The 27,605-nt window shown below is 52.3% G+C and overlaps 1 protein-coding gene across 1 annotated transcript in view; it reads right to left on the bottom strand.

Annotated features, from left to right (window-relative positions):
- DNAH8 (dynein axonemal heavy chain 8) overlaps positions 1-27,605 on the bottom strand; it is a 9,979,189-nt gene that overhangs the window by 436,278 nt on the left and 9,515,306 nt on the right. Inside the window, exon 85 of the mRNA XM_069236651.1 lies at positions 17,004-17,164. Within this exon, the coding sequence (XP_069092752.1) occupies positions 17,004-17,164 (161 nt within the window). The remainder of the gene's footprint in view (positions 1-17,003; positions 17,165-27,605) is intronic.

Genomic DNA, 27,605 nt, shown 5'->3' with positions numbered 1-27,605 from the left:
AAGTTCCAGTAGATCAGAGGGGTCCCTATGTTACAGCACATGTTTTGGGTTCTACTGATCAGTTTCTGGTTGATACAGGAGCTACTCATAGCGCCTTGTCTAAACAATTGATTCCAAGGGCTCCCCTGTCTGGCTTAACCATTACATCAATAGGTTTCGATGGAACACCTTCCCCTAGCCCATTGTCACAACCACTTGCATTCCATGTTGATAAATGTACTGCTCCATGTCCATTTTTGCTTTCTCCAAATACATCAGACAATATTGTGGGTCTTGGTATGCTCAAGTATTTCAGGGCTACAGTACGATGCTCTCCTGAAGGGGTGCGTGTCATTTTGAATGATAATCATCCTGTGATGGAAAGAGTTTGTCTTGTTAAAGAGGATATTGCATTAACTTCACTCCCTAGTACTTTGTGGGCTACTTCAGATACTGATGTGGGACAAATGATTATTCCACTGGTACATATTAGTGTCAAGGAGGGAGCTGTATTGCCACGTTTGCCTCAATACAAAATTTTACAGGAGGGCGAAGAAGCACTCACACGAATTGTGCATGATCTTATTGCATTTAGAGTTGTTGAGGAAGTTGCGTATAATGTTTGTAACAGTCTGATTCTTCCTATTCTGAAAAAGGATACTGATACTAGGATTTACCGATTCATTATTGATTTACGAGAAGTGAATAAGATTGTGGTACCACAATATCCTGTGGTATCTGACATCACAACACTTCTTACTTTGGTTCCCCCGACAGCAACTACGTTCTCTGTGATAGACTTGAAGAATGCTTTTTTTAAATTTCTATTCATCCTGACAGCCGATATTTGTTTGGTTTTACTTTGAATAAACGATCATATAGATTTTGCAGAGTTCCTCAAGGCTATACTGAGAGTCCTAGTATTTATGGTCAAGCGTTAAAACAACAACTTTATTCTTTTGTTTTGCCTGAAGGTGTGGCTCTCATACAATATGTTGATGATATTTTGTTGGCAGCTGATACCCCTGAGCAATGTGAAAAGTGCACTTTGTCCTTAATTTATTTTCTTTCTTCACACTATCATAAAGTGTCAAGAAAGAAATTGCAATATTGTAGACCAAAGGTAACCTATTTAGGTCACCTTTTGTCTAAGGAGGGCCGTGCACTTACATCAGATCATATTCAAGCAATTTTAGACACACCAGTACCCTCTACTCAGAAAGATGTTTGTGCATTCCTTGGTCTTACTTCTTTTTGTAGGAAATGGATATTATGGTTTTCACACATTGTCAAATCTTTGCTAGCACTTTTGACTAAAGATACTCCAATGCCCCTCCCATGGACAGATGAATGTGAGACTGCTTTCTGGCAGCTACGACAAGCCCTTTATTCAGCACCAGTGTTAGGTACTCCAGATTACACAAAGCCTTTTGCACTTTACGTACATGAGAAAGATGGATGTGCATTGTCAGTTTTAGTACAGACACATGGCGATAAGCAGCGTCCCTGTGCATATTTTTCAGCAGTACTTGATCCTGTCGCTCGAGCGTTGCCTGGGTGTTTTCGTTCAGTTGCGGCAACAGCTGTGTCAATACGTCAGAGTGAAGGGATAGTTTTGTCACATAAGCTGTTGGTGTTAGTACCCCATGAGGTTGATGCTCTTTTAAATGAAAAATGCAACATTTAACTAGCGCTCGCCTGACAGGATATGAATTGTTGGCTCTTCACATTACACTGAAGAGATGTGCACCACTAAATCCAGCCACTTTGTTGCCATATCTGGTGACTCAGCCTCAGTCACAAGAAACACATGATTGTATATTCTTTACCGAAGAACAGACAAAGGATCGTATTGATTTACAAGATACGCCCCTTCCAGATGTAGACGGGGAACTGTGGGTTGATAGGTCTTGTTTGAAGTTGCCAGACGGTATGACCTCAGCTGCATATGCAATCACCACAATACACACGGTAGTGGAGACAGCTCTTATACCACAGAAGTCAGCTCAAGCAGCTGAACTAATAGCTTTGACACGAGCATGTGAACTTAGTACTGACTTATGTGTGAACATTTATACAGACAGCCACTATGCTTTTGGAGTGGCTCATGATTTTAGTTTGCTTTGGAAGGAGAGAGGCTTTCTCACATCCCACGAGATTCAGATAATGCACGGAGAATTAGTGCATAACCTCTTGACTGCATTGACATATCAAAAGAAAATAGCTATTGTGAAATGTAGTGCACACAAGAGAGTGACCGATAAGATAAGGCAAGGTAATGCCCTTGAGGACCGCGTAGCACGTGAGACTGCGATGCAGCAAAGTACTACTTCTATGTATGTAGTGAAGCAACAAGCTGAACGTTGGCATAATGCTAGACAAGACGTATTAGATATACAGAAGAACAAGTTACTTACCTTCGGTAACGAGGTATCTGGTAGAGACTCTATCTAGCTGCTGATTCCTTACCTTAGAATTCCCTGGCGTCAGCTTCGAATCCGGAGTTTTTTCTGAGCAGTACCCTGCGCGCGCGCCGTCGGACGGCATCGTTCGGATCCGTGTGCGTCGACCAGCTCCGCGTGCATTGTTGGAGTCGTCTATGACGTCACGGTTGTCTATATAGACGCTGTCTCTGCGCGCGTACGTCAGTTCTTTTCCACAACTTCCCGCGCCAGAAGCACAGAGTCATGGAAGAACCAACCAATACACTTTTAACCTCTTTGACTGTTTGGAGAAAAACACTTTCATGCCTGTAAGAAAGGCAAAGGTTGCCAAAATCAAAACATATACATATGTACACCTAGAAACATATGAGAAAAAATTTCCCCAGAGCGGAGAGGCTTGGGCGGGTGTAAGGAATCTGCAGCTAGATAGAGTCTCTACCAGATACCTCGTTACCGAAGGTAAGTAACTTGTTCATCTGATAGAGACTTTTAGCTGCAACTTCCTTACCTTAGAATAAATACCCAAGCTATAACCCATGGTGGTGGGTCTGAAGGAGATTCTTTTTTTTTTTTAATATAAGGAAGTCCTGCAAGACAGAACGGGCAAAATGCCCCTCTCTTCTCACCTGGCTATCCAGGCAGTAGTGTTTCACAAACGTGTGTAAAGAAGCCCACGTTGCGGCCTGACATATGTCCACCACAGGTACGGCAGGTGCTAACGCAGTGGTAGCAGCTTTCCCCCTAGTGGAATAAGCTCTCAAGCCCTTAGGAGGCTGCTTCTTCGCCAAAGCGTAGCATAACTTTATACAGAGAATGACCCAGCGCGAAATGGATCGTTTCTGTACTGCACGACCCTTCTTTGCACCAACGTACCCCACAAAGAGTGGGTCGTCCACCCGGAACTGTTTAGTGCGGTCAACGTAGAACGATAAAGCTCTTTTTGGGTCCAGTCGATGGAGACGCTCCTCTTCCTTAGAGGGATGCAGTGGTGCAAAGAAGGTGGGCAGGGTGATATTTTGACCCAGATGGAAAGGGGTCACCACTTTGGGGAGAAAAGAGGCACGAGTTCTTAACACCACCTTGTCAGGATATATCATTAGATAGGGAGGTTTAGAAGATAAAGCCTGCAGCTCACTCACTCTCCTGGCAGATGTAATTGCCACCAAAAAGGCTGTCTTAATAGTGAGCAGCCGAAGAGGACAGTTATGCAAGGGCTCGAAAGAAGCACACATAAGGAAGGTAAGTACTAGATTAAGATCCCACTGGGGCATAACGAAAGGCACAGGTGGGAACAGATGTACAAGCCCTTTCAAAAACCTCTGTATTATAGGAGATTTAAACAAAGATTGTTGATCAGGCAACTGAAGAAAAGCCGATAAGGCTGCAAGATAGCCCTTAAGAGTCCCCAAGGAGGAACCCTGCTGGGCGAGAGACAAAATATACAAAAGGATGTTAGACAGAGAAGAAGAAAGAGGATCAATAGAACTCTCTGAACAATAAGAAACAAAACGTTTCCAACGGCAGGCGTAGATCGACTTAGTTGAGGGACGCCTGGCTGCCAGTATGACATCACAGACCTCGGGAGGGAGGTCATAAACCATCAACTGTCGCCGCTCAATCTCCACGCATGAAGGCGCAGAGTTGACAGGTTCGGGTGGAGAACCCTCCCCCTGCTGCTGCGACAGAAGATCCTCCTGAAGAAGCAGCCTGATTGGAGGACCGATGCTCATTTTGAGAAGCTCTGGATACCAAACTCTCCGTGCCCAATCCGGAGCCACAAGGATTACTTGGGCCCGGTCGTTCTTGATTTTCTTGAGAACTCTGGGCAGAAGTGGTATAGGCGGAAAAGCGTACAGGAGGCCTGAACTCCACTCGTGAAGAAAAGCGTCGCCTAGCGATAGCCCCCTTGGAAACTCCAACGCACAAAACTGCTGACATTGCGCGTTCTCTGCGGAGGCGAACAGATCTAACCAAGGCTCTCCCCACTGCTGAAAGAGTCCTTGCGCCACCTCCGGATGGAGACACCATTCGTGATACTCTAAGCATTTTCAGCTGAGTTCGTCTGCTCTGGCGTTCAGAGAACCTGCCAGGTGTTGAACCACCAGGGTCATGCCCTGCTGTTCCAGCCATGTCCAGAGGCGTAAATCCTCTTGACAAAGGGTCCATGACCCCACACCGCCCTGCTTGTTGCAGTACCACATTGCGGTAGTGTTGTCCGTGAACACCTGCACCACATTCCCTTTCACAACAGGAAGAAATGCTTTTAATGCTAGCCGGATAGCCCGAAGCTCCAACAAGTTGATGTGGAGCCCAGATTCCGCCGGAGACCAGTGACCTCTGATCTCCACCTCCCCCAGATGGCCGCCCCATCCCAGAAGTGATGCATCTGTCACTACCGTTAGATCTGGTTAGGGAAGGGAGAGGGGTCTGCCCTTGACCCATTCGCAGTTCACTAACCACCACTGCAGATCTTCCGCAGTCCTCTCCGAGATCTGAACCATGTCGGTAAGATTTCCCTGATGCTGTGCCCATAGGAAGTTCAGGTCCCACTGCAGAACCCTCATGCGCCATCTGGCATGCTTGACCAACAGGATGCAGGAAGCCATGAGTCCCAGCAGCCTCAAAGTCTGGCTCACCGAAATCCAGGATAGAGGCCGAAACATCGGAATCATAACCTGAATATCCTGAACCCGCTGATCAGGAGGATAAGCCTGATACTGCACTGTGTCCAGAACAGCTCCGATGAAAGAGAGCTTCTGAGAGGGAGTCAGGTGTGACTTCGGCACATTTATAGTGAACCCCAGCGAATGTAAGAGGTCCACCGTCATCTGGAGGTGGGTGACGAAAGCCTGGGGCGTAGGAGCCTTCAACAGCCAATCGTCCAGGTAGGGGAAGACTGAAATCCCTGACCTACGCAAATGAGCTGCCACCACCACCATCACCTTTGTGAACACCCAAGGGGCACTGGTGAGACCGAAAGGTAGCACGGTAAACTGAAAGTGCTCGTGGCCCACCTTGAACTGCAGGTAACGCCTGTGGCTTGGCAGGATAGGAATATGGAAATACGCATCCTGCAAATCCAACGCTACCATCCAGTCTCCTTGGTCTAGGGCAGACAAAACCTGAGCAAGAGTGAGCATCTTGAATTTCTCCTTCTTGAGGAAGAGATTGACGTCCCTTAAATCCAAAATAGGGCGAAGGCCATTTTTCTTTTTGGGAATCAGAAAGTAGTTGGAATAACAACCACTGTCTACTTCTGATATCGGGACTCTTTCTATGGCTCCCTTGGCCAAAAGAGCTGTAACTTCCTCGCGGAGCAAAGCTAAATGGTCCTCCATCAGCCATTCCTTTGCCGGAGGGATAGAAGGAGGGAAAGACTGGAAGGGAAGGGAGTAGCCCTTCCGTATGATCTGCAGGACCCACTTGTCCGTGGTGATAGAAAGCCAGTGAGGGAGATGAAAACGAATCCTCCCTCCAACTGGATGGACGTGATCCCGCAGAACCACACTAGGAGGGCTTGGGCGCAGTGGAGGGGGGCTGTGTGGCAGCGGACCTCTGGCCAGACCCTCTGGGTCTGATGGTACCACGACCACGTCCTCTTCCGGGATGCTATGAAGCCTGAGGACGGTGGCTAAACTGTGGCTGGTGTGGTACCACGCCCCTCCCGAAGCCTCGGAAGGGGCAAAAGACAGACTGCTGTCGTGCCGGTGCTGAAAGGCCCAAGGATCTGGCCGTGGCTCGAGAATCCTTGAACCTCTCAAGCGCGGAGTCTGCCTTTTCGCCAATAAGGCAAGAGCCATTGTAGGAGGCTGGCCTGGTTTGTAGTGGGTACCAAGGGGTACTTACACTCTGCACCAGGTCCAGGTATCCCTTATTAGTGTAGAAGAGGTGTCTAGCAGCTTAGTCTGATAGAAAAGGTAGCTTAGCAGAGCAGCTTAGGCTGAACTAGGAGACATGCAAAGCTCCCACTATACCACTAGTGTCATATGCACAATGTCATAATGTCATAAGAAAACACAATACACAGATATACTAAAAATAAAGGTACTTTATTTTTATGACAATATGCCAAAAGTATCTCAGTGAGCAAATATACACAAGATATATGTACACAATACCAAAGATATGCAGTAATAGCAATAGAAAGCAATGCAAGCAATGTACAGTCACAATAGATTGCAATGAGAGCACATAAGTATAGGGGCAACACAAACCATATACACTAGAAGTGGAATGCGACCCACGGATGGACCCCAAAACTATGTGAGCTTGTAGAGGGTTGCTGGGACTGTAAGAAAACAGTGAGGGTTAGAAAAATAGCCCACCCCAAGACCCTGAAAAGTAGGTGTAAAGTGCACCTAAGTTCCCCAGAGAGCACAGAAGTCGTGATAGGGGAATTCTGCAAGGAAGACCAACACCAGCAATGCAACAACAATGGATTTCCAGACGAGAGTACCTGTGGAACAAGGGGACCAAGTCCAAGAGTCACACTCAAGTCGGGAGTGGGCAGATGCCCAGGAAATGCCAGCTGAGGTTGCAAAGAAGCTACCACCAGATGGTAGAAGCTGTGAATTCTGCAAGAACAAAGAGGACTAGGAACTTCCCCTTTGGAGGATGGATGTCGCACGTAGTGAAGAAGCTTGCAGAGGTGTTCCCACGCAGAAAGACTGTAAACAAGCCTTGCTAGCCGCAAGGGTTGCGGTTAGGGTTTTTGGATGCTGTGGTGGCCCAGGAGGGACCAGGATGTCGCCAATTGCGTGAGGAGACAGAGGGGGCGTCCAGCAAGACAAGGAGCCCACTCAGAAGCAAGCAGCACCCGCAGAAGTGCCAGAACAGGCACTACGAAGAAGAGTGAACCGGAGCTCACCCGAAGTCACACAAGAAGGTCCCACGACGCCGGAGGACAACTCAGGAGGTCATGCACTGCAGGTTAGAGTGTCGGGGACCCAGTCTTGGCTGTGCACAAACGAAATCCTGGAAGAGTGCACAGGAGCCAGGAGCAGCTGCAAATCACACGGTACCCAGCAATGCAGTCTAGCGTGGGGAGGCAAGGACTTACCTCCACCAAACTTGGACTGAAGAGTCACTGGACTGTGGGAGTCACTCGGACAGAGTTGCTGATTTCCAGGGACCACGCTCGTTGTTCTGAGAGGGGACCCAGAGGACCGGTGATGCAGTCTTTTGGTGCCTGCGGTTGCAGGGGGAAGATTCCGTCGACCCACTGGAGATTTCTTCGGAGCTTCTAGTGCAGAGAGGAGGCAGACTACCCCCACAGCATGCACCACCAGGAAAACACTTGAGAAGGTGGCCGGATGAGCGATACAAGGTTGCAGTAGTCGTCTTTGATACTTTGTTGCGGTTTTGCAGGCGTCCAGAGCAGTCAGCGGTCAATTCCTTGGCAGAAGGTGAAGAGAGAGATGCAGAGGAACTCTGATGAGCTCTTGCATTCGGTATCTAAAGAATTCCCCAAAGCAGAGACCCTAAATAGCCAGAAAAGGAGGTTTGGCTACTTAGGAAGGAGGATAGGCTAGCAACACAGGTAAGAGCCTATCAGAATGAGTCTCTGACGTCACCTGGTGGTACTGGCCACTCAGAGCAGTCCAGTGTGCCAGCAGCACCTCTGTTTCCAAGATGGCAGAGGTCTGGAGCACACTGGAGGAGCTCTGGGCACCTCCCAGGGGAGGTGCAGGTCAGGGGAGTGGTCACTCCCCTTTCCTTTGTCCAGTTTCACGCCAGAGCAGGGCTGAGAGATCCCTGAACCGGTGTAGACTGGCTTATGCAGAGATCGGCACCATCTGTGCCCATCAAAGCATTTCCAGAGGCTGGGGGAGGCTACTCCTCCCCAGCCCTGACACCTTTTTCCAAAGGGAGAGGGTGTAACACCCTCTCTCTGAGGAAGTCCTTTGTTCTGCCTTCCTGGGCCAAGACTGGCTGGACCCCAGGAGGGCAGAAACCTGTCTGAGGGGTTGGCAGCAGCAGCAGCTGCAGTGAAACCCCGGGAAAGGTAGTTTGGCAGTACCCGGGTCTGTGCTAGAGACTCAGGGGATCATGGAATTGTCTCCCCAATGCCAGAATGGCATTGGGGTGACAATTCCATGATCTTAGACATGTTACATGGCCATGTTCGGAGTTACCACTGTGACGCTATATATATGTGGTGACATATGTATAGTGCACGCGTGTAATGGTGTCCCCGCACTCACAAAGTCCCAGGAATTTGCCCTGAACAATGTGGGGGCACCTTGGCTAGTGCCAGGGTGCCCACACACTAAGTAACTTATCACCCAACCTTTACCAGGTAAAGGTTAGACATATAGGTGACTTATAAGTTACTTAAGTGCAGTGGTAAATGGCTGTGAAATAAAGTGGACGTTATTTCACTCAGGCTGCCGTGGCAGGCCTGTGTAAGAATTGTCAGAGCTCCCTATGGGTGGCAAAAGAAATGCTGCAGCCCATAGGGATCTCCTGGAACCCCAATACCCTGGGTACCTCAGTACCATATACTAGGGAATTATAAGGGTGTTCTAGTATGCCAATGTAAATTGGTGAAATTGGTCACTAGCCTGTTAGTGACAATTTGGAAGCAAAGAGAGAGCATAACCACTGAGGTTCAGGTTAGCAGAGCTTCAGTGAGACAGTTAGTCATCACACAGGGAACACATACAGGGCACACTTATGAGCACTGGGGCCCTGGCTGGCAGGGTCCTAGTGACACATACAACTAAAACAACATATATACAGTGAAATATGGGGGTAACATGCCAGGCAAGATGGTACTTTCCTACAGCCATCAAAGGGCATGTCCATCAAGCTGGACTGGAAAGCCCCTGAAAAACCAGTAGAACGCAGCCAGGCATGGCGACGTAGGGCCACTGACGATGAAATCGCTCTGCCCAGCGAGTCGGTCGTGTCCAAGCCACACCGGATTGTAAACTTGCCTGCATCTCTCCCATCCTTTACAGCCTGGGTGAGAGTGTCCCGTACACCCTCTGGGACCTGGGACAGCACTTGCGCCACCGTATCCCCCAAAACGCATGGGAATAACGGCCCAATAGGCAAGAGGTGTTTACAGACCTCAATGCCAGGATGGAGGAAGAAAACATTTTCTTCCCAAGCTGATTCAGCCTCTTGAATTCCCTATCCGGGGGAGCGGAAGGGAAGGCACCACGGGAAGTAGAGGCTTGGACAACCAAGCTCTCAGGAGTGGGGTGTTGTGTCAGGAAACTAGGGTCGCTGGGAGCGGGTCTATGGCGGCGGCCGACTGTCCTATTCACAGGAGCCCCTGTGCTGGGTTTGGACCACGTACCCAGAAGGATGTCTGTAAGAGCCTCATTGAAGGGCAACAACGGCTCCGATGTTGACACCCCCGGCTGAAGCACTTCTTTCAGGATATTCGTCCTGACTGGCACCGTAGGCAAATCTAGGTCCAAGACCTCAGCTGCCCTACGCACCACCATAGCGAAATAAACCCCTTCCTCCGTAGCCACATTAGGAGGGGAGATCATACTAGTATCTGGAGATGTGTCCAGTCCACTGGCCTCCCCTAGATCCTCATACCAGTCCTGCTGCAATCCTGATTCTAAAGGGTCCTCAGACCCCTCCCATTCCTCTCCTGCATCTGGCTGTTCCAAATAATGCTCAGACAATGATCTGGGCCGAATCGGCTCCGTCGAAGTCGGAGTCGACGTCGTACGACGTCGCTCCGGCTCCGGATCATCCGGAATAAGGATGGGGCTGCCACCGGTGGGCGCCGGTGGCGGAATCGTCGACGTCGGACCCGGCGCCGAAGGAGGTCGACTGTGAGAGACCGACGCCGGTCCAGATCCGTTATCGGATCCTGAGGTCCCTAACGGCGCCGAGGCCAAAGCCGCCGGCGTCGAATCCGAAGGGGCACCTGCTGACCCCGTGGGGCCCAAAGACCCACCAGAGGGTATAGCCCGCTCAAAGACGAGACGCATGGCCTCGTAGAATTCTTTTATTTGAGCGGGGGTCGATCCGGTCCCCGGAAAGGGGTGAAGACGTGGATTCGACCCTGGCGACGGCTCCGCAGAACCGCGCTCGGAACGTCGACATTCCCTAGATGCCTCGTCGGTCGACGGGCGTGCCAAAGACAAAGTCCGCTTGGACTTCTTCTTCTTCTTGTGCCTCTTACCTTCTGATGACCTTGGATGCGAGGAAGAGGACTTGGGGCTCCGGGAGCGGTGCCGCGACCTCCTTCTACTGCGAGACCGTGACCTCCGCGGAGTCGCGCCGACCAAAGACGAATGTCGGGCCGCAAGAAGCTTAAGGGATCTCTCCCTCAAGGCCTTCGGCGCCATGGCCCGACAATCGGAGCACGAGGTGGAATCGTGGTCCTTGTCCAGGCACCAAAGACAAACTCGGTGCGGATTTGTCACCGACATGGTGCGATGACACGCACCACACTGCTTGAATCCTGTCTTTCTCGAAGCCATGACTCCAAACAGCCAAAAAAGCATTGACAAACCGTCGAAGCAGGGTAGCTCTTTCCAAAACTGCGCTTAACCGGCGCGGAAGGAAAAAAACAGAGGTACGTGCACCGAGACGGCGTCTATATGGACAACCGTGACGTCATAGACGGCTCTAACGACGCTGACGACACACGCGGAGCTGGTCGATGCACGCAGATCCGAACGACGCAGTCCGACGGCGCGCGCAGGGTACTGCTCAGAAAAAACTCCGGATTCGAAGCTGACGCCAGGGAATTCTAAGGTAAGGAAGCTGCAGCTAGAAGTCTCTATCAGATAATAGAGTACCTTTATTTTTGTGACACTGAGGCCCATATTTATACTTTTTTAGTGCCGCATTTGCGTAGTTTTTTACGCAAAATCGGCGCAAACTTACAAAATACAATTGTATTTTGTAAGTTTGCGCCGATTTTGCATCAAAAACTGGCGCAAATGCAGCACTAAAAAAGTATAAATATGGGCCTGAGTATTTTCTTTCATGTGTGTGAGTACTGTGTGATTACAGTTGTATTGCAAGTCTCCGAGATCAGCCTTGGCTGCTCAGCTACAGCTACCCCTAGACAGCCTGGCTGCTGGACACTGACTACATTTCACTAATAAGGGATAACTGGACCTGGTGTAACTACCTTTGGTACCGACTACACGCCAGGCCAGCCTCCTACAGAGGCTACGGCTACACATTATGCAGGCTCGACAAAAAATGGAAACAATAATTAACAGAATCAAACACTGACAAACTGAATTGGTCTTGGCTTAACAAGGCTGAGATATTGACATTTTGGCAGTGGCATGAAAATGCATGCATCAAGATCCATGTTGATGTGTCGCTGGCAAATTTGTGATTGGTTTTCTATTAAAGAACACCCATTCCAAGATAGCTACTGATGTTGTGTTACAAAGCCATAAGTGTTTTATGGCATGTGCAGAAATGTGAGATGTTTGTGTGCATGCGGTATGATGGTCACTTGCAGCTGCTGAGGCTCTAAAAAATAAATAAATGAATAAAGAAAAAAATGTGACACAGAGTCACATATTGAGCATGAGGATCAAAAGGACAGCATATTGGGGTGGATTAGGCAGGGTGAGAAAACAAAGAAATTCCGGCATTTCCACTGAGTACTCAATACAAAAACAAGCACTGGCAAAGCAATTAGGTTTAATGCTTCATTTTGGTGATGGGAAGCAACGGAAGTAGTAGAGAAAGGAAATAAAAAGATAAAGAACTGTGTGAAAGAAGTGAGAGGTAAAAAAAGAAGATTAAGGTGGGGAGGAAAAAAGAGTAAAGGGGATGGGCGAAGAACAGAGAAAGAAAGGAGAAAAATGGAAGATAGAAGAAGAGGAGAGGACAGGAGTTGAGAGAAAACAGCAAAGTAAGGTGAGAGAGACAACAATCAGAGGAGGTCTAAGAAGCAGAGAGAATACAAAAAGAACAAGTTACTTGCCTTCGGTAGAGACAATATCTAGCTGCAGATTCCTTACTTTTGAATTTCCACAGGCGTCAGACTGCAATCGGAAGATTTTTCATGAGCAGTACTCCTGTGCGCCAGTAGGTGGCATCGGACAGCTCCATGTGGTGTCGTCAGCATCATCTGTGCTGGAAGTGATGTCTGTATCACCTATATAGGTGACACCTCGGCGCAATCAGTTACTTTTTAAGACTTTCCACGCCAGGAGCGCAGAGCCATGAAATTCACCGACACTGGTGTGTCCAACCTAAGGCCCTGAAAGGGACCATCCCTAACCCTAGAAATCTGTCTGGGGAGGATAGGTGGGTCGGTAAGGAATCTGCTGCTAGATATTCTCTCTACCGGATTAGGCGTTACTGAAAATAAGTAACTTTCTCAACTGACACAGACTTCTTGCCGCACATTCCTTACCTTAGAATGGATACCCAAGCAATACCATCCCGGTGTTGGGACTGCAGATAAATTTAAACTAAGAAGTCCTGTAGGACAAAACAGGCAAAATTGCCATTCTTGCGGACCTGAATATCCAGGCAGTAATGTTTGGTAAACGTGTGCAAGAAAGCCCACATTGCTGCCTGGCAGATGTCCAGGATGAGGCACAATGGTCGCAGCTTTGGCTCAAGTGGCATGAGCTCTCAAGATCTCAAGCCCTCAGGGGGCTGCTTCCTGGCCAATGTGTAGCAGATTTTGCTGAAGAGAACGACCCATCAAGAGATGGTCCGCCTCTGGACCGCCCGACCTTTCTTCACGCTAACATATCAAACTAAGAATTGGTTGCCAACCTGGGACTCCTGTGTGCAGTCAAGGTAGAAGGGCACCGCTCTTTTTGTGTCCAGAGGGCGGAGTCACTCCTCTTCTTTTGAGGGATGTAGAGAAGCGTAAAAAGTGGGCAAGGTGACAGATTGGCCCATATGAAATAATGTTACCACTTTCAGAAGGAAAGAGGCCCTAGTGAGAAGCACCAGTTTGTCTGGAAAAATGGACAGTAATGGAGGTTTGGATGATAAAGCCTGAAGCTTACTCACCCTCTGGGCAGGGGCGATTGCCACATGCTGATTGTGTCGTGAGCAGCCAGAGGGGAATTATGAAGAGGCTCGAAAGGAGCACACAGCAAGAATGTGAGGATCAAATTAAGGTCCCACTGAGGCATAATAAAAGATGAAGGGGAAACATATACACAAGACCCTGTAGAAATCTACTTACAAAAGGGGACTTTAAAAAAGAGGGCTGGTCAGGCAGGTGCAAAAAGGCAGATAACCCTTAAGAGTGCCCAAAGCAGAGCCCTGCTGGGCAAGGGTAAGGCAAAAAAAGTAGAACATCAGAAAGGGAAGCTGAAAGCAGGTCAATGGACTTTTCTGTATAATGTCATAATTTGGTTTTCCATTGCCTGGCATACACCGTCTTAGTGGAGGAACATCTGGCTGCCAGAATAACATTGCAGACTTCGGGAGGAAGATCAAAAGCCGTGAACTGCCACTGCTCAATCTCCATGCAAGAAGGCAGAAAGTTGACAGGTTCGGGTGGAGCACACTCCCTTGCTGCTGTGACATAAGATCCTCCCGAAGAGGCAGCCTGATTAGAGGATCAACACTCATGTTCAGAAGCTCGGGATACCAGACTCTTCATGCCCAGTCCAAAGCACAAGGGTGACTTGGGTCCAGTCCTTCCTGATCTTCTTGAGAACTCTGGGCAGGAGTGGTAAGGGCAGAAAAGCGTAAAGGAGGCCTGAACTCCACTTGAGACGAAAAGTGTCTCTGAGCGAGAGCCGCCTTGGAAACTCCACTACACAAAACTGCTGACATTGCTCATTCTCTGCAGAGGCAAACAGATCTAACCAAGGTTCTCCCCACTGCTGAAACAGACCTTGTGGCACATCCGAATTGAGATGCGACTCATGATCAGCTAGGCATTGACAACTGAGTTCGTCCGTTGATGGCATTCAAGGAGCCTCCCAGATGCTGAACCACCAGCATATGCCCTGCTTTTCCAACCATGTCCAGAGACGAAGAGCCTCATGAAAAAGGGCCCTTGACCCAACCCCGCCTGTTTGTTGCAATACTACATGGCTTTGGTGCCCTCCGTGAACACTTGAACAAGCTTTATCCTGACTAAGGGAAGGAAGGCCTTCAATTGCAGTCAGATCGCTTGGAGCTACTACAGGTTGATGTGGAGTCTGGCTTTTGCCGGAGACTAGAGTCCCTGGGTCTCCTCCTCTCCAAGATGCCCACACCAGCCCAGAAGTGATGCATATGTCACCACAGTCAGCTCGGTGTGGAGAAGGAACAGGGGTCTGTCACTGACCCAATCACGGTTCATTAGCCATCACTGTAGGTCTTTTGCAGTTACCTACAAGATTTGGACCATGTCCGAGATATTCCCCTGATGCTGTGCCCATTGGAACTTCAGGCCCCACTGCAACACTCTTATTCCAGCGGGCATGTGTCACAAGAAGGATACAGGAGGCATGAGGCGAAACAGGCTCAGATTCAGTAACACTGAAATCCAGGATAGAGGCTGAAACACCAATATCATAGCCTGAATATCCTAAAATTGCAGTTCAGGAGGACAGACCAGAAACTGCACTGTATCCAGAACAGCTCCGATGAAAGGGAGCGTCTCGGAGGGGTTTAGGTATGACTTTGGCATGTTGATAGTGAAGCCCAGTGAGAGCAGAAGATTCACCGTAGTCTGGAGGCCACACACAGCCAATCATGAAGGTAGGGAAAACTGGAAACCCTGACATTCGCGGATGAGCTACAACCACCGCCATCACTTTTGTCAATACCCGAGGTGCACTGCTAGGGATAAAAGGGAGTACTGCAAACTGGAAGTGCTCTTGGTCTACAGTGAACCACAGGTATAGCATGTGGGCCAACACTCCCTTGTCTCGTCAGATGTCTTGGACAGACAAGGCGAAGTGGAAGATCTCTTCGACTTCCTGTTCTTTTTGTGTCAGCTGGACTTACCCGAATATCCGAACGACCTCGACTGGGATGACAAGTGCTTGGAGGGGCTCTCTGGACCTTCTTCTCAACCGAGATTGTGGGTATTGTGGTGTCACAAAAGGACGAGCTTGAGGGACCACTTGAGGGTCATGCGGTGCATGGTGCGGCAATCGACGAAAGTCTTAGCGTTGTGGTCGCCCTTCAAACACCAGAGGCACACCAAATGTAGGCTTGTCACCGACATCTGTGGATGACAGGTGCTATGGGGCTTGAAATCAACCCTCCTAGCGGACACCCTTGACGCACCAGGAGAAAAAGGGCCTCATTTAGAGTTTGGCAGATGGGTTACTCTGCCACAAACATGACAGATTTTCAATCCACCGTAAAGATTTCTAAAGAATATAATGGAATTGTAATACGGTGGATGGGAAACCTGTCACGTTTGTGAGAGAGTAACCCCATTCGCCAAACTCGAAATCAGGCCCAAAGTCTCAAAAAACTCTTGACAAAACATTGAAAAAAGCTCAGTGAAAAATGACTTTTCTGAATCGACGCTGAATGTTTTGGAAAAAAACGAGCTGACGTTAGCTTGCTGGAGTGGCGCATATGTAGGCAACACCCACATCACTTCCAGCATGGACTACGCCACACAGAGCCAAATTGGGCCTCCTCCCGGCATGCAGGTGTACTACTCACTAAAATTTTCCAGATCCAGTCTAATGCCTGGGGTGATTCTAAGGTAACGAACCTGCGGCTAAATATAACTGATAGAGACTTCTAGCCGCATATTCTACCATATTATCCGTCAAAAAAGAACAAATAACATCACTGCAGCTTGCAGCATATATATCTCTACACGGGGTGGCTTCTCCGAAGTGGGGAGGGGAAGTGAAAAGCCAGGCTGGAGAAAATGCACAGACCCCAGTGCACTGTCAAGCTGCAGTCAAAGCCTCTCATATCAACCCTGATGCTGCTTTCATGCTAGGTTTAGCATGAGAGCAGCACCAGGATTACTGGGGAGCCTGTGCTGGTGTCAAAATGAATGCTGGGACACCATCAGGAGCCGAGGAGCGAGGCAGCGGCGGCAGGAAGTGCAAGTTTTTCTTTTTAATTATTGGTTCTTCTGCCCCTGCCGTCTCCCTCCCCCCAGCACTCCCCTTGACATCTGTGGCAGCCGCCGCTATCATTACATGCATCTTTTATTACTATTATAATTCATTAGGTATACAGTTCTTATTTTGCCAGAATTAGCTTTGCAAATGATTAAGTACATTTTGTGCATGAATTTTGTTGATAAATGTGTTTATTATGTGGTGTTATGGTGTGTAATGTCGACGGTGTTTCAATTAATGGTTTTTAAAGACATAAAAATATTGTATGAAAACTTTTTTATGGGATGAACTAATAAATAAGAATATAGATCTTTCTAATAATGAATTAAAAGCATTACTTTGTAGCATGCTGTTTTTTGTTTTAAATAAGGACTAACGGGTACCGGCAGAGGGCATTTATAAAATGTTTCTTTATGGGGTGTGTGAAGGAAAATTATATTGTTGTTCAGATTATAAACCTGTTACTGCATTTTGGAAAAAGAGCTGCAGGGGACAAGCTACAGTGACAGAACAAGTACAGAATCCTCTTTCACATAATATGTCAAAGTAATTAGATTTATAAAAGACTTACGTGATATCAGCATTAGGATGTAGACCGAAGACCTGCGGTGTGTCCACAACTGGTAGCGCCTGTATAAACTCAAAATACTGTTCTATGGTCTTGCAGTTGGGGATTTTATACCCTGTATAAAAATTGAATGATGGGTCGAAATTCTTTTCACTAAACCACACCTGTTCCAATGAAAAACGGAGAAGCATACGTAAAGCAAGAATGCCAAACATGGCATCACTACAGTGTGTTATTACTTCCTGGTGTGTGCATTTCTTGCTATGTAAGACTTTATAACTTATCTATGTGTACAAACAACAAGCGGCAGCACATTAGAGTTATTAGAAGTGTGCAAATATCATGCAACTAACTATAACTAACAGTGCCAACGGATTTCTTACAGGAGGCACTAACAAGTGTGGATTTTTTTCTCAGCAATTTGGACTCACCATCACCACATAACACTGTCAGCTCAGGAGAGGCGTCCTTAAGTTCCATAGTTGGACATTGGATGCCATGTTGAGTGGGCTCTCATTATCCTAATGAGGATGCTGGATTCAGGCGGCAGCATCACCTGAATTGTGGGGAAATGAGTCCATTCCCACACCATGTGACAACTGTCAGCCTAATCCATTTCTGGTCAACTAGCAGCGCCTCACCTCCGCCCAAGAGCAGGGATGACTTGTGGCAACCGGACGCATGACAAGAATGACTTCTCAGGGAAATAGTGGTGGATCAGATTCCATCCTTTTCTCTCAGTTATATTAGTCTCACACATGCAAAGACAAACAGAGGCATCAAATAGTTCAATAAGATTTATTGAAGCAGCTGTGTCTTAGATAGAATGGCATGAATTGCAATAATTAGAATGATGAAACACAATAGAAGCGAAATGGTGACAAGGAAAGTGAAACATAGGAAAAGTCACACATTACTGTCACTATGCGTAATATATGAGGTTCCTACCTAAGCTATGTTGGAGCACAGCATGATCAGCCCTAATCTGCCCTCCAGGATTCCCCCCTAGACATCATTCCCCATACCGGAGCAAGGAAGCCTGTTGTCTCTAGAGACACCGTCCCCATGTAGGCCAGGGAACCGATAGTCTCAGCAAGTAGCTATAGCAAAGTCCATCAACATGAAGTTGTGGTAATCTGACTGGAAGCTCCCTCTAACATGCATGGGACAGAGAAGTGTTTTATAATAAAACAGGTGATGTTCTGAGAAATTGTTTCTGTGAATGTTGGAGACATAGGCCCTCATTCTGACCTCGGCGGTAAAAGGCGCCTACCGCCGGTCAGAAATCCTCCATAATCCCGCCGCGGTCGCGGAAACCCGCCACGGTCATTCTGACCCGCAGAAGGCAAACCTCCGAAAATCCGACCGCCACAACAGACCGCCAGACCAGCGGTCGGCGGAAAGGTGGAGGTGACCAAACCTCCACCGCCACGCCAACAGAAATACGCCCATCCCATTACGACCCACGAATCCACGCGGCGGTCATTCAAACGCGGTATTCCATTGGCGGGACACACCGCCGCGGTCAGAATACCCACCAACGAACAAAACTCACCCACATTGGACGATTTGAATCCCACACACCTGATACACATACACACACCACTCCCACACACACAATACAATATAAAACACCCACCCACATCACCCACAAACCCCTACGCTTACAAAATCGTAAAGAAGGCAAGAGCGAGACACCAGCATCCAAAACATAACAGCCACAGCCACTCAACACCATCACCCACACACTATCCACACACAAAACAACACACACCACCACACTCAACTCACTTAAATACACATACTCCACCCCACACATCATACACACCACCCCATGGCACCCCAAAGACAACCCCGCTTCACAGACGAAGAACTCAGGGTTATGGTGGAGGAAATCGTTCGTGTAGAGCCCCAGCTGTTCGGCACACAGGTCCAATACACCAGCATTGCCCGGAGGACGGAGCTATGGCAGAGGATTGTCGACAGGGTGAACGCAGTGGGACAGCACCCCAGAAATCGGGAAGACATCAGGAAGCGATGGAACGACCTACGGGGGAAGGTGCGTTCCATGGTATCCAGGCACAACATCGCCGTGCAGAAGACTGGCGGAGGACCCCCACCTCAACCCCCACAATTCACATCATGGGAGGAGGAAGTCTTGAACATCCTGCATCCTGACGGCCTCGCAGGAGTCGGCGGAGGAATGGATACTGGTAAGTTGAAGCTTCAATACTGCTTCCCCCCCACCTGCATGCCAAATCAGACCCCAACCCTCACCCCCATCCTCGAACCCCACCCTCACCCCCACCCCCACCCTCACCCCCACCCTCACCCCCACCACCATCCTCACCCCCACCCTCACCCCCACCACCATCCTCACCCCCACCACCATCCTCACCCCCACCCCCAGCACACCTATTCCCCGCCAATGTCTCACCATCACAACCCACACATCCCAAAACCTAGGCCTGCATGCGTCCACTAAGCATGGACACCCATCACCAAAGCATGCCCAATGCATATACACATCCCCCCCACAAGCCACCCTCACCAAAGCCCCCACACACGAATGCCAGCACTTGGGGACACGGGAACCCACAGATACAGCCATATGCCACACATTGAAACTATAACCATACCTCTATACCCCTGCAGGACCCGACCGTCAACACACCGCGGCGGAGGGGCCAGAATTATCCACACCCCCCACCCAAGAGGCCGTCAGCGATGACAGCAGCTCTGTCGATCTGGACACCGATGACCAGCCCGGACCATCGGGGACCTCTGGACAGTCGGTTCCCCTCACACAGGCACAGGCCACTATAGACCCTAACCCCTCTGGGAACACCAGCACAGCTCCCACCCAGCGGGCCCATGCCTCTGTCTCCAGGGCGCGTCAATCTGCGGTGTGTCTACCACTACAGGGCACCCAGGATAACCCACCACCCCAACAACAACAGGGACCTGGGGGCAGTGGTAGTGGGCACACCGGCCAGGGGGCAGAGGCCCAGGGAAACAGGGCAACTCGGCGGGCAGCTGTGCGACAGGGGGGGGAGGAGAGGCCCAGGGAACCCACTCTCCACGAGGTCCTCACCACCATCATGGGAGCATACAACCGCTCCCAGGAGACGATGGCGACGGTACTGGCCCGGTTCCAGGAGATCCAGGTGCTGCAGGAGGAACACTATCGGGGGTACAGGGAGGACATCCGAGCCATCAACACCACCCTGGTTACCATGGTAGGGCTGCTGCAGGACCTCGTAAACAGCAGGGCGGACACTGAACAACACCCAAGGGCCCCTGCCACTAGCCGGGACCAAGAACAGCCATCCACCTCCGCCGGCGCTAGTGGACAGGAGGCCCCCGCACAGCAGCAGCCCACCAGACCCCCACCTCCTGCAGGAGAAGAACCACCCCGCAAGAGGGCCCTGAGATCTCGCAAGACAGAGTAGGATGTCAAGACCCCCGCCAGCAATGGATACCACCTGATGTCATCCCACTGTCCCACATTGTCACCCTGTCCATCCTCGAACTGCCCATGCTCCATCTCTCCACAGGCCTCTGGACAATGCACCTGTGTGACTGTTACTCTGGACTCTGCCATGGACATTCCTTCACCATAGCCCCCACCCACTTGAAACCACCCATCCCATTTTGAGCACTTCAATAAACACCTATTTTGCACCAAAATATCAGGAGTCTGGCTGTGATTTCAATAGATTGTAATTGACATGACAGTGCAAATATGTCCTTGTACATGGTGAAGTCAACAAACAGCTGCCACAAAGCTGTAGTCCATGGGGAAACGAAGCACAGGACTCGTAGTGGGGACCCCAGATCTGAAATAGGGAGGGAAAAGCCAAAACTCAGTCATCATACACTGGGGCAAATAGACAGGCAGCAGAGATGCTGCAGAGTAGTTAACTTTTACTAAATTATCTTTGAAATGTTACCTGTGTCCTATTGGAAGTACTGTTCAATGATTCTGTCCCTGTTGTCTGTTTCAGCCCCGTCGTCTTCCTCCTCGTCACTCTCCTCAGGTTCCACCGCTGCCACAACACCACCGTCTCGACCATCCTCCTGCAGGAAAGGCACCTGGCGGCGCAAAGCCAGGTTGTGAAGCATGCAGCAGGCCACGATGATGTGACACACCTTCTTAGGTGAGTACATTAGGGATCCACCGGTCAAATGCAGGCAGCGAAACCTGGCCTTTAGGAGGCCAAAGGTGCGTTCGATCACCCTCCTAGTACGCCCATGGGCCTCATTGTACCGTTCCTCTGCCCTGGTCCGGGGATTCCTTACTGGGGTCAGTAGCCACGACAGGTTGGGGTACCCAGAGTCCCCCACTAGCCATACACGGTGTCTCTCTAGCTGTTCCATCACGTAAGGGATGCTGCTATTCCTGAGGATGTAGGCGTCATGCACTGACCCTGGGAATTTGGCATTTACATGCGAGATGTACTGGTCAGCCAAACACACCACCTGGATGTTCATTGAATGGTAACTTTTTCGGTTCCTGTACACCTGCTCCCTGTCTCTTGGGGGAACCAAAGCCACATGGGTCCCATCAATGGCACCAATTACGTTGGGAATATGTCCAAGGGCGTAGAAATCACCCTTCACTGTAGCCAGTTCGCCCACCTCAGGGAAAATGATGTAGTTCCTCACGGATTTCATCAGGGCAGACAACACTCTGGATAACACCTTTGAAAACATGGGCTGAGACATCCCAGAAGCAATTCCCACGGTTGTCTGAAATGACCCACTTGCCAAGAAATGGAGTACTGACAGGACCTGCACCAGAGGGGGAATCCCTGTGGGTTGGCGGATGGGGGACATCAGGTCGGGCTCCAGCCGGGCACACAGTTCATGGATAGTGGCACGGTTAAGACGGTAGGTCAGGATAATGTGGCGTTCTTCCATTGTCGACAGGTCCACCAGCGGTCGGTACACGGGAGGATTCATCCGTCTCCTCGCCCAACCCAGCGGACGGTGCCTAGGAAGGACAACATGGAGCACACAGTCAGGCAACCCACAGGTACGTACTCACAGCTAGCACAGTATACGATTCTCTATGCAGTGAATGGCGTGTATGAGTGGCTATGCAAGGCCTAGGCCTGTGTGACGCAGTTGAAATTGAGCCATGTGGGCCCTGGAAATGGCGGCTGCCTGACCTGTGAAGTGTGACAATGGGATGTGAGGTCAATGCGCTGGCGTGGCACACCGCGGCGGGCGGCGGGCCAAGACCGCGGCGCGAAGCCGCATTGGTTAACATTGAAGCCTATGGGTTTCAGGAGCCAATGGCGAAGGGCGCCGGCGGTGGCGGGACGCACCGCCGCGGTACGCACCGCCGCGGACGTGACCGCCATTTTCTATCTACTTATCCACTTGCGACTTGAACTTTCACAGGAGAGGACCTATACTGCAAGTGTTGCTGTGACCTCGGTCTGGAAGGGACAATGGCTGCTGCGACTGGGGAAAGGGCCCCTGCCTTCACTGGAGAGGAGTTGGAGAAACTTGTGGATGGGGTCCTCCCCCAGTATGCGCTACTCTACGGTCCTCCAGACCAACAAGTGAGTTTAATTCTATCTGGATTTGGGGCCACTGGCTGGCTTGGGGGCCTGGCGGGGGCCTGGCGGGGATGGGGGGCATGTTGGGCATGGCGGGGGGCCTGGCGGGGGCCTGGCGGGGATGGGGGGCATGTTGGGCATGGCGGGGGGGCCTGTCGGGGGGCCTGGCGGGGATGGGGTGCATGTTGGGGCTGGCGGGGGGCCTGGCGGGGGCCTGGCGGGGATGGGGGGCATGTTGGGCATGGCGGGGGGCCCTGGCGGGGGCCTGGCGGGGATGGGGTGCATGTTGGGGCTGGCGGGGGGCCTGGCGGGGGCCTGGCGGGGATGGGGGGCATGTTGGGCATGGCGGGGGGCCTGGCGGGGGCCTGGCGGGGATGGGGTGCATGTTGGGGCTGGAGGGGGGCCTGGCGGGGATGGGGTGCATGTTGGGGCTGGCGGGGGGGCTGGCGGGGATGGGGGGCGTTGGGCCACTGGAAAGGAAAATGCTGAGTAACTTGAACGTGGTATTTCTCCCTCCCTGTACGTGTCACATAGGTCCGCGCCCATGAGAAGATCGGGATTTGGCGTGCCATCGCCAAGGAAGTCCGGGGCCTGGGGGTCCACCATCGACGGGGCACCCACTGCCGCAAGAGGTGGGAGGACATCCGCCGCGGGACCAAGAAGACCGCCGAGTCTCTGCTGGGGATGGCCTCCCAACGTAGGCGGGGTGCCTGCCGTCAACTGAGCCCCCTAATGTTCCGGATCCTGGCGGTGGCCTACCCTGATTTGGATGGGCGCGTGAGGGCAGCACAGCAGACACAAGGGGGTGAGTACAAGCATCATCTACTCTGTTGTCGTGCAGTGGAGGTGTCTGGGTGGGGGAGGAGGGCTGGGGGTCCCCCTAGGCCAGGGCGATATCTGTAGGCTGGGCACCCCCGTAAGCCCCTGTGTCCCCAGCCACCACCCTCAGTAGTGTGTCAGTACAGCCATCCCTGGGCCGTGTCATCCATGGGTGCAGTTGACAACTCTAGGCGTGTAGGGCATGTTCCACGGAATGCGTAGCGGACCCCAAGTGCGCAACTTAGTGCAGGGGGCATCTGTGTCTGTCATGTCCGCTAACTGTACCGGAGATCCATGTACTCAATATCCCTTTATTTCTCTCTCCCCCCCCCTTTTTGTTTGTCTTTCTGTGCTTGTGTGCATCAGCATCATCAGGCGGAGGAGAAGTGGCATCGGGGCAGGAGGGAGCTGCATCTCACATGGCCCAGGAGGGCCATGCCACAGAGTCAGACTGGACCAGTGAGACGGAGGGCGAGGGGAGCTCCACGACGGGGACGACTGGAGCCTGCAGCGACACGGACACGTCCTCGGAAGGGGGCTCCCTTGCGGGGGTGGCACCATCCGTGCCCCCCGCCATTACAGGTACAGCCGCCACCCAGCGCACCATCTCCGCCCTCCCAGCAGCCCCTCCGCGTTCGCCCCGTGCCCGCTCTGCCAGGAAGCCGGGCATCTCCTTCGCCCCAGGCACCTCAGGCCCTGCCCCTGTTACCCCCGCTGCCCTCAGTGAGGAGGTCATTGACCTCCTCCGAACGCTCATTGTTGGGCAGACTACCCTTTTGAATGCCATCCAGGGGGTGGAGAGGGAGGTTCATCGCAGCAATGCGTACCTGGAGGGCATTCATTCGGGTCAGGCTGCCCATCAGCGATCGTTCCAGGCTCTGGCCTCAGCACTGACGGCAGCCATTGTCCCTGTCTCCTGCCTGCCTCTACTAACTCCCTCCTCCCAGTCTCCTGTTCCTCTGCCTGTCCCACCCACACCATCAGACCAGCCTGCACACACCTCAACACCCAAGAGAAGCTCATCCAAACATAAGCACCACAGATCACGCAGACATTCACACACGCAACATTCCGATGCAGACATGCCAACAGTCACTACCACCTCTGTGACCCCCACCTCCTCGTCTCCCTCCTCCCTCCCTGTGACGTCTACACTCACATCTCCATTCACCTCACCATCAGCCAGTGTTTCCATCACCAGCACACCCTCCACTCCAGTCCGCACACGTGCAGTCACCACCCCCACTGCCATTTACACGTCCCCTGTGTCCTCTCCCACTGTGTCTGTCACCCCCTCTTCCACACCACACAAACGCAGCCACCCACCCACCCAACAGCCATCTCACGACAGCCTATCCCTCCTGCACCTGCACCCAAAGACAGCAAACGTGACTCACCTACAACCACATCCTCTCCCTCCACTCCCATTCCCACTGTACCTACCACTCTCCATTGTCCCAAGAAGCTCTTCCTCGCCACTACTAACTTCTTTCCTGACCCTGAGCCCCCCCCTCCTTCTCGTCGGGGTAAGAAGAGCACCTCAGCCACCACCAGCCCTGCAGCCCCCTTGACAAGGGTGCAGGGGTATTGGAGCCCACCAGCCCGCATGTCTGGATCTTCGCCCAGCAGCAAGGGGACAGCCAGCCCACCCCCTGGGAAGAGGAGCAGAAGGTGGAAGGGGCGCCGCAGGAGCCCGCCTTCTACATCCCCCCCGGACACCACCCACAGACAGTCACCAGCCACAGCTCCAAAGGGAGGCAAGGGCCACAGGCCGACGACTAAGGAGGGCAAGGGCAGCAAGTTGGAGAGGTCAGGCAGCAGGCCTGCTGCCCAGGAGGAGCCCACAACCCCCATAGCCGCTGCCCCGGGAGGAACCGGCACAGCTGCCCCGGGAGAGCCCACCACCCCCATAGCCGCTGCCCAGGGAGGACCCAGCCCAGCTGGCCAGGAGGGCCCCACCACCCACAGCCCAGGTGGGCAGTGAAGGAGCACCATCCCCGCTGCCCAGGAGGGCACCACCAGGCAATTAGCAGTTGGCCATAGACCGTCCGCCATCTCAAGAACCGCTGAACTGGGCCCCGCCGTCTCAAGAACCGCTGAACTGGGCCCCGCCGTCTCAAGAACCGCTGAACTGGGCCCTTCAAGGCAAGAACCGCTGAACTGGGCCCTTCAAGGCAAGAACCGCTGAACTGGGCCCCGCCGTCTCAAGAACCGCTGAACTGGGCCCTTCAAGGCAAGAACCGCTGAACTGGGCCCCGCCGTCTCAAGAACCGCTGAACTGGGCCCCGCCGTCTCAAGAACCGCTGAACTGGGCCCTTCAAGGCAAGAACCGCTGAACTGGGCCCCGCCGTCTCAAGAACCGCTGAACTGGGCCCCGCCGTCTCAAGAACCGCTGAACTGGGCCCCGCCGTCTCAAGAACCGCTGAACTGGGCCCCGCCGTCTCAAGAACCGCTGAACTGGGCCCTTCAAGGCAAGAACCGCTGAACTGGGCCCCGCCGTCTCAAGAACCGCTGAACTGGGCCCCGCCGTCTCAAGAACCGCTGAACTGGGCCCCGCCGTCTCAAGAACCGCTGAACTGGGCCCTTCAAGGCAAGAACCGCTGAACTGGGCCCCGCCGTCTCAAGAACCGCTGAACTGGGCCCCGCCGTCTCAAGAACCGCTGAACTGGGCCCCGCCGTCTCAAGAACCGCTGAACTGGGCCCTTCAAGGCAAGAACCGCTGAACTGGGCCCCGCCGTCTCAAGAACCGCTGAACTGGGCCCCGCCGTCTCAAGAACCGCTGAACTGGGCCCTTCAAGGCAAGAACCGCTGAACTGGGCCCCGCCGTCTCAAGAACCGCTGAACTGGGCCCCGCCGTCTCAAGAACCGCTGAACTGGGCCCCGCCGTCTCAAGAACCGCTGAACTGGGCCCCGCCGTCTCAAGAACCGCTGAACTGGGCCCTTCAAGGCAAGAACCGCTGAACTGGGCCCTTCAAGGCAAGAACCGCTGAACTGGGCCCCGCCGTCTCAAGAACCGCTGAACTGGGCCCTTCAAGGCAAGAACCGCTGAACTGGGCCCCGCCGTCTCAAGAACCGCTGAACTGGGCCCCGCCGTCTCAAGAACCGCTGAACTGGGCCCCGCTGTCTCAAGAACCGCTGAACTGGGCCCCGCCGTCTCAAGAACCGCTGAACTGGGCCCTTCAAGGCAAGAACCGCTGAACTGGGCCCTTCAAGGCAAGAACCGCTGAACTGGGCCCCGCCGTCTCAAGAACCGCTGAACTGGGCCCTTCAAGGCAAGAACCGCTGAACTGGGCCCCGCCGTCTCAAGAACCGCTGAACTGGGCCCCGCCGTCTCAAGAACCGCTGAACTGGGCCCTTCAAGGCAAGAACCGCTGAACTGGGCCCCGCCGTCTCAAGAACCGCTGAACTGGGCCCCGCCGTCTCAAGAACCGCTGAACTGGGCCCCGCCGTCTCAAGAACCGCTGAACTGGGCCCCGCCGTCTCAAGAACCGCTGAACTGGGCCCTTCAAGGCAAGAACCGCTGAACTGGGCCCCGCCGTCTCAAGAACCGCTGAACTGGGCCCCGCCGTCTCAAGAACCGCTGAACTGGGCCCCGCCGTCTCAAGAACCGCTGAACTGGGCCCTTCAAGGCAAGAACCGCTGAACTGGGCCCCGCCGTCTCAAGAACCGCTGAACTGGGCCCCGCCGTCTCAAGAACCGCTGAACTGGGCCCCGCCGTCTCAAGAACCGCTGAACTGGGCCCTTCAAGGCAAGAACCGCTGAACTGGGCCCCGCCGTCTCAAGAACCGCTGAACTGGGCCCCGCCGTCTCAAGAACCGCTGAACTGGGCCCTTCAAGGCAAGAACCGCTGAACTGGGCCCCGCCGTCTCAAGAACCGCTGAACTGGGCCCCGCCGTCTCAAGAACCGCTGAACTGGGCCCTTCAAGGCAAGAACCGCTGAACTGGGCCCCGCCGTCTCAAGAACCGCTGAACTGGGCCCCGCCGTCTCAAGAACCGCTGAACTGGGCCCCGCCGTCTCAAGAACCGCTGAACTGGGCCCTTCAGGGCAAGAACCGCTGGCCCTTTGGCAGACGTGGCAGGGCAGGATCTATCTCGGGCAGGGCTGCAGGATGTCCTCTGGCCAACTTGCCTCCTCCAGTGGCAGTGGGGTCTGTTATGGACTGTATGGACTGTGGCTTTGCTCTCCCCAGGATGGCCCAGTGGGCAGGCCAGCCAC

This window comes from Pleurodeles waltl, chromosome 5, assembly GCF_031143425.1.
Source record: "Pleurodeles waltl isolate 20211129_DDA chromosome 5, aPleWal1.hap1.20221129, whole genome shotgun sequence".
Taxonomy (NCBI): domain Eukaryota; kingdom Metazoa; phylum Chordata; class Amphibia; order Caudata; family Salamandridae; genus Pleurodeles; species Pleurodeles waltl.
Note: the sequence above shows the minus strand (reverse complement) of the source record. Positions and strands in the feature narration are given on the sequence as shown.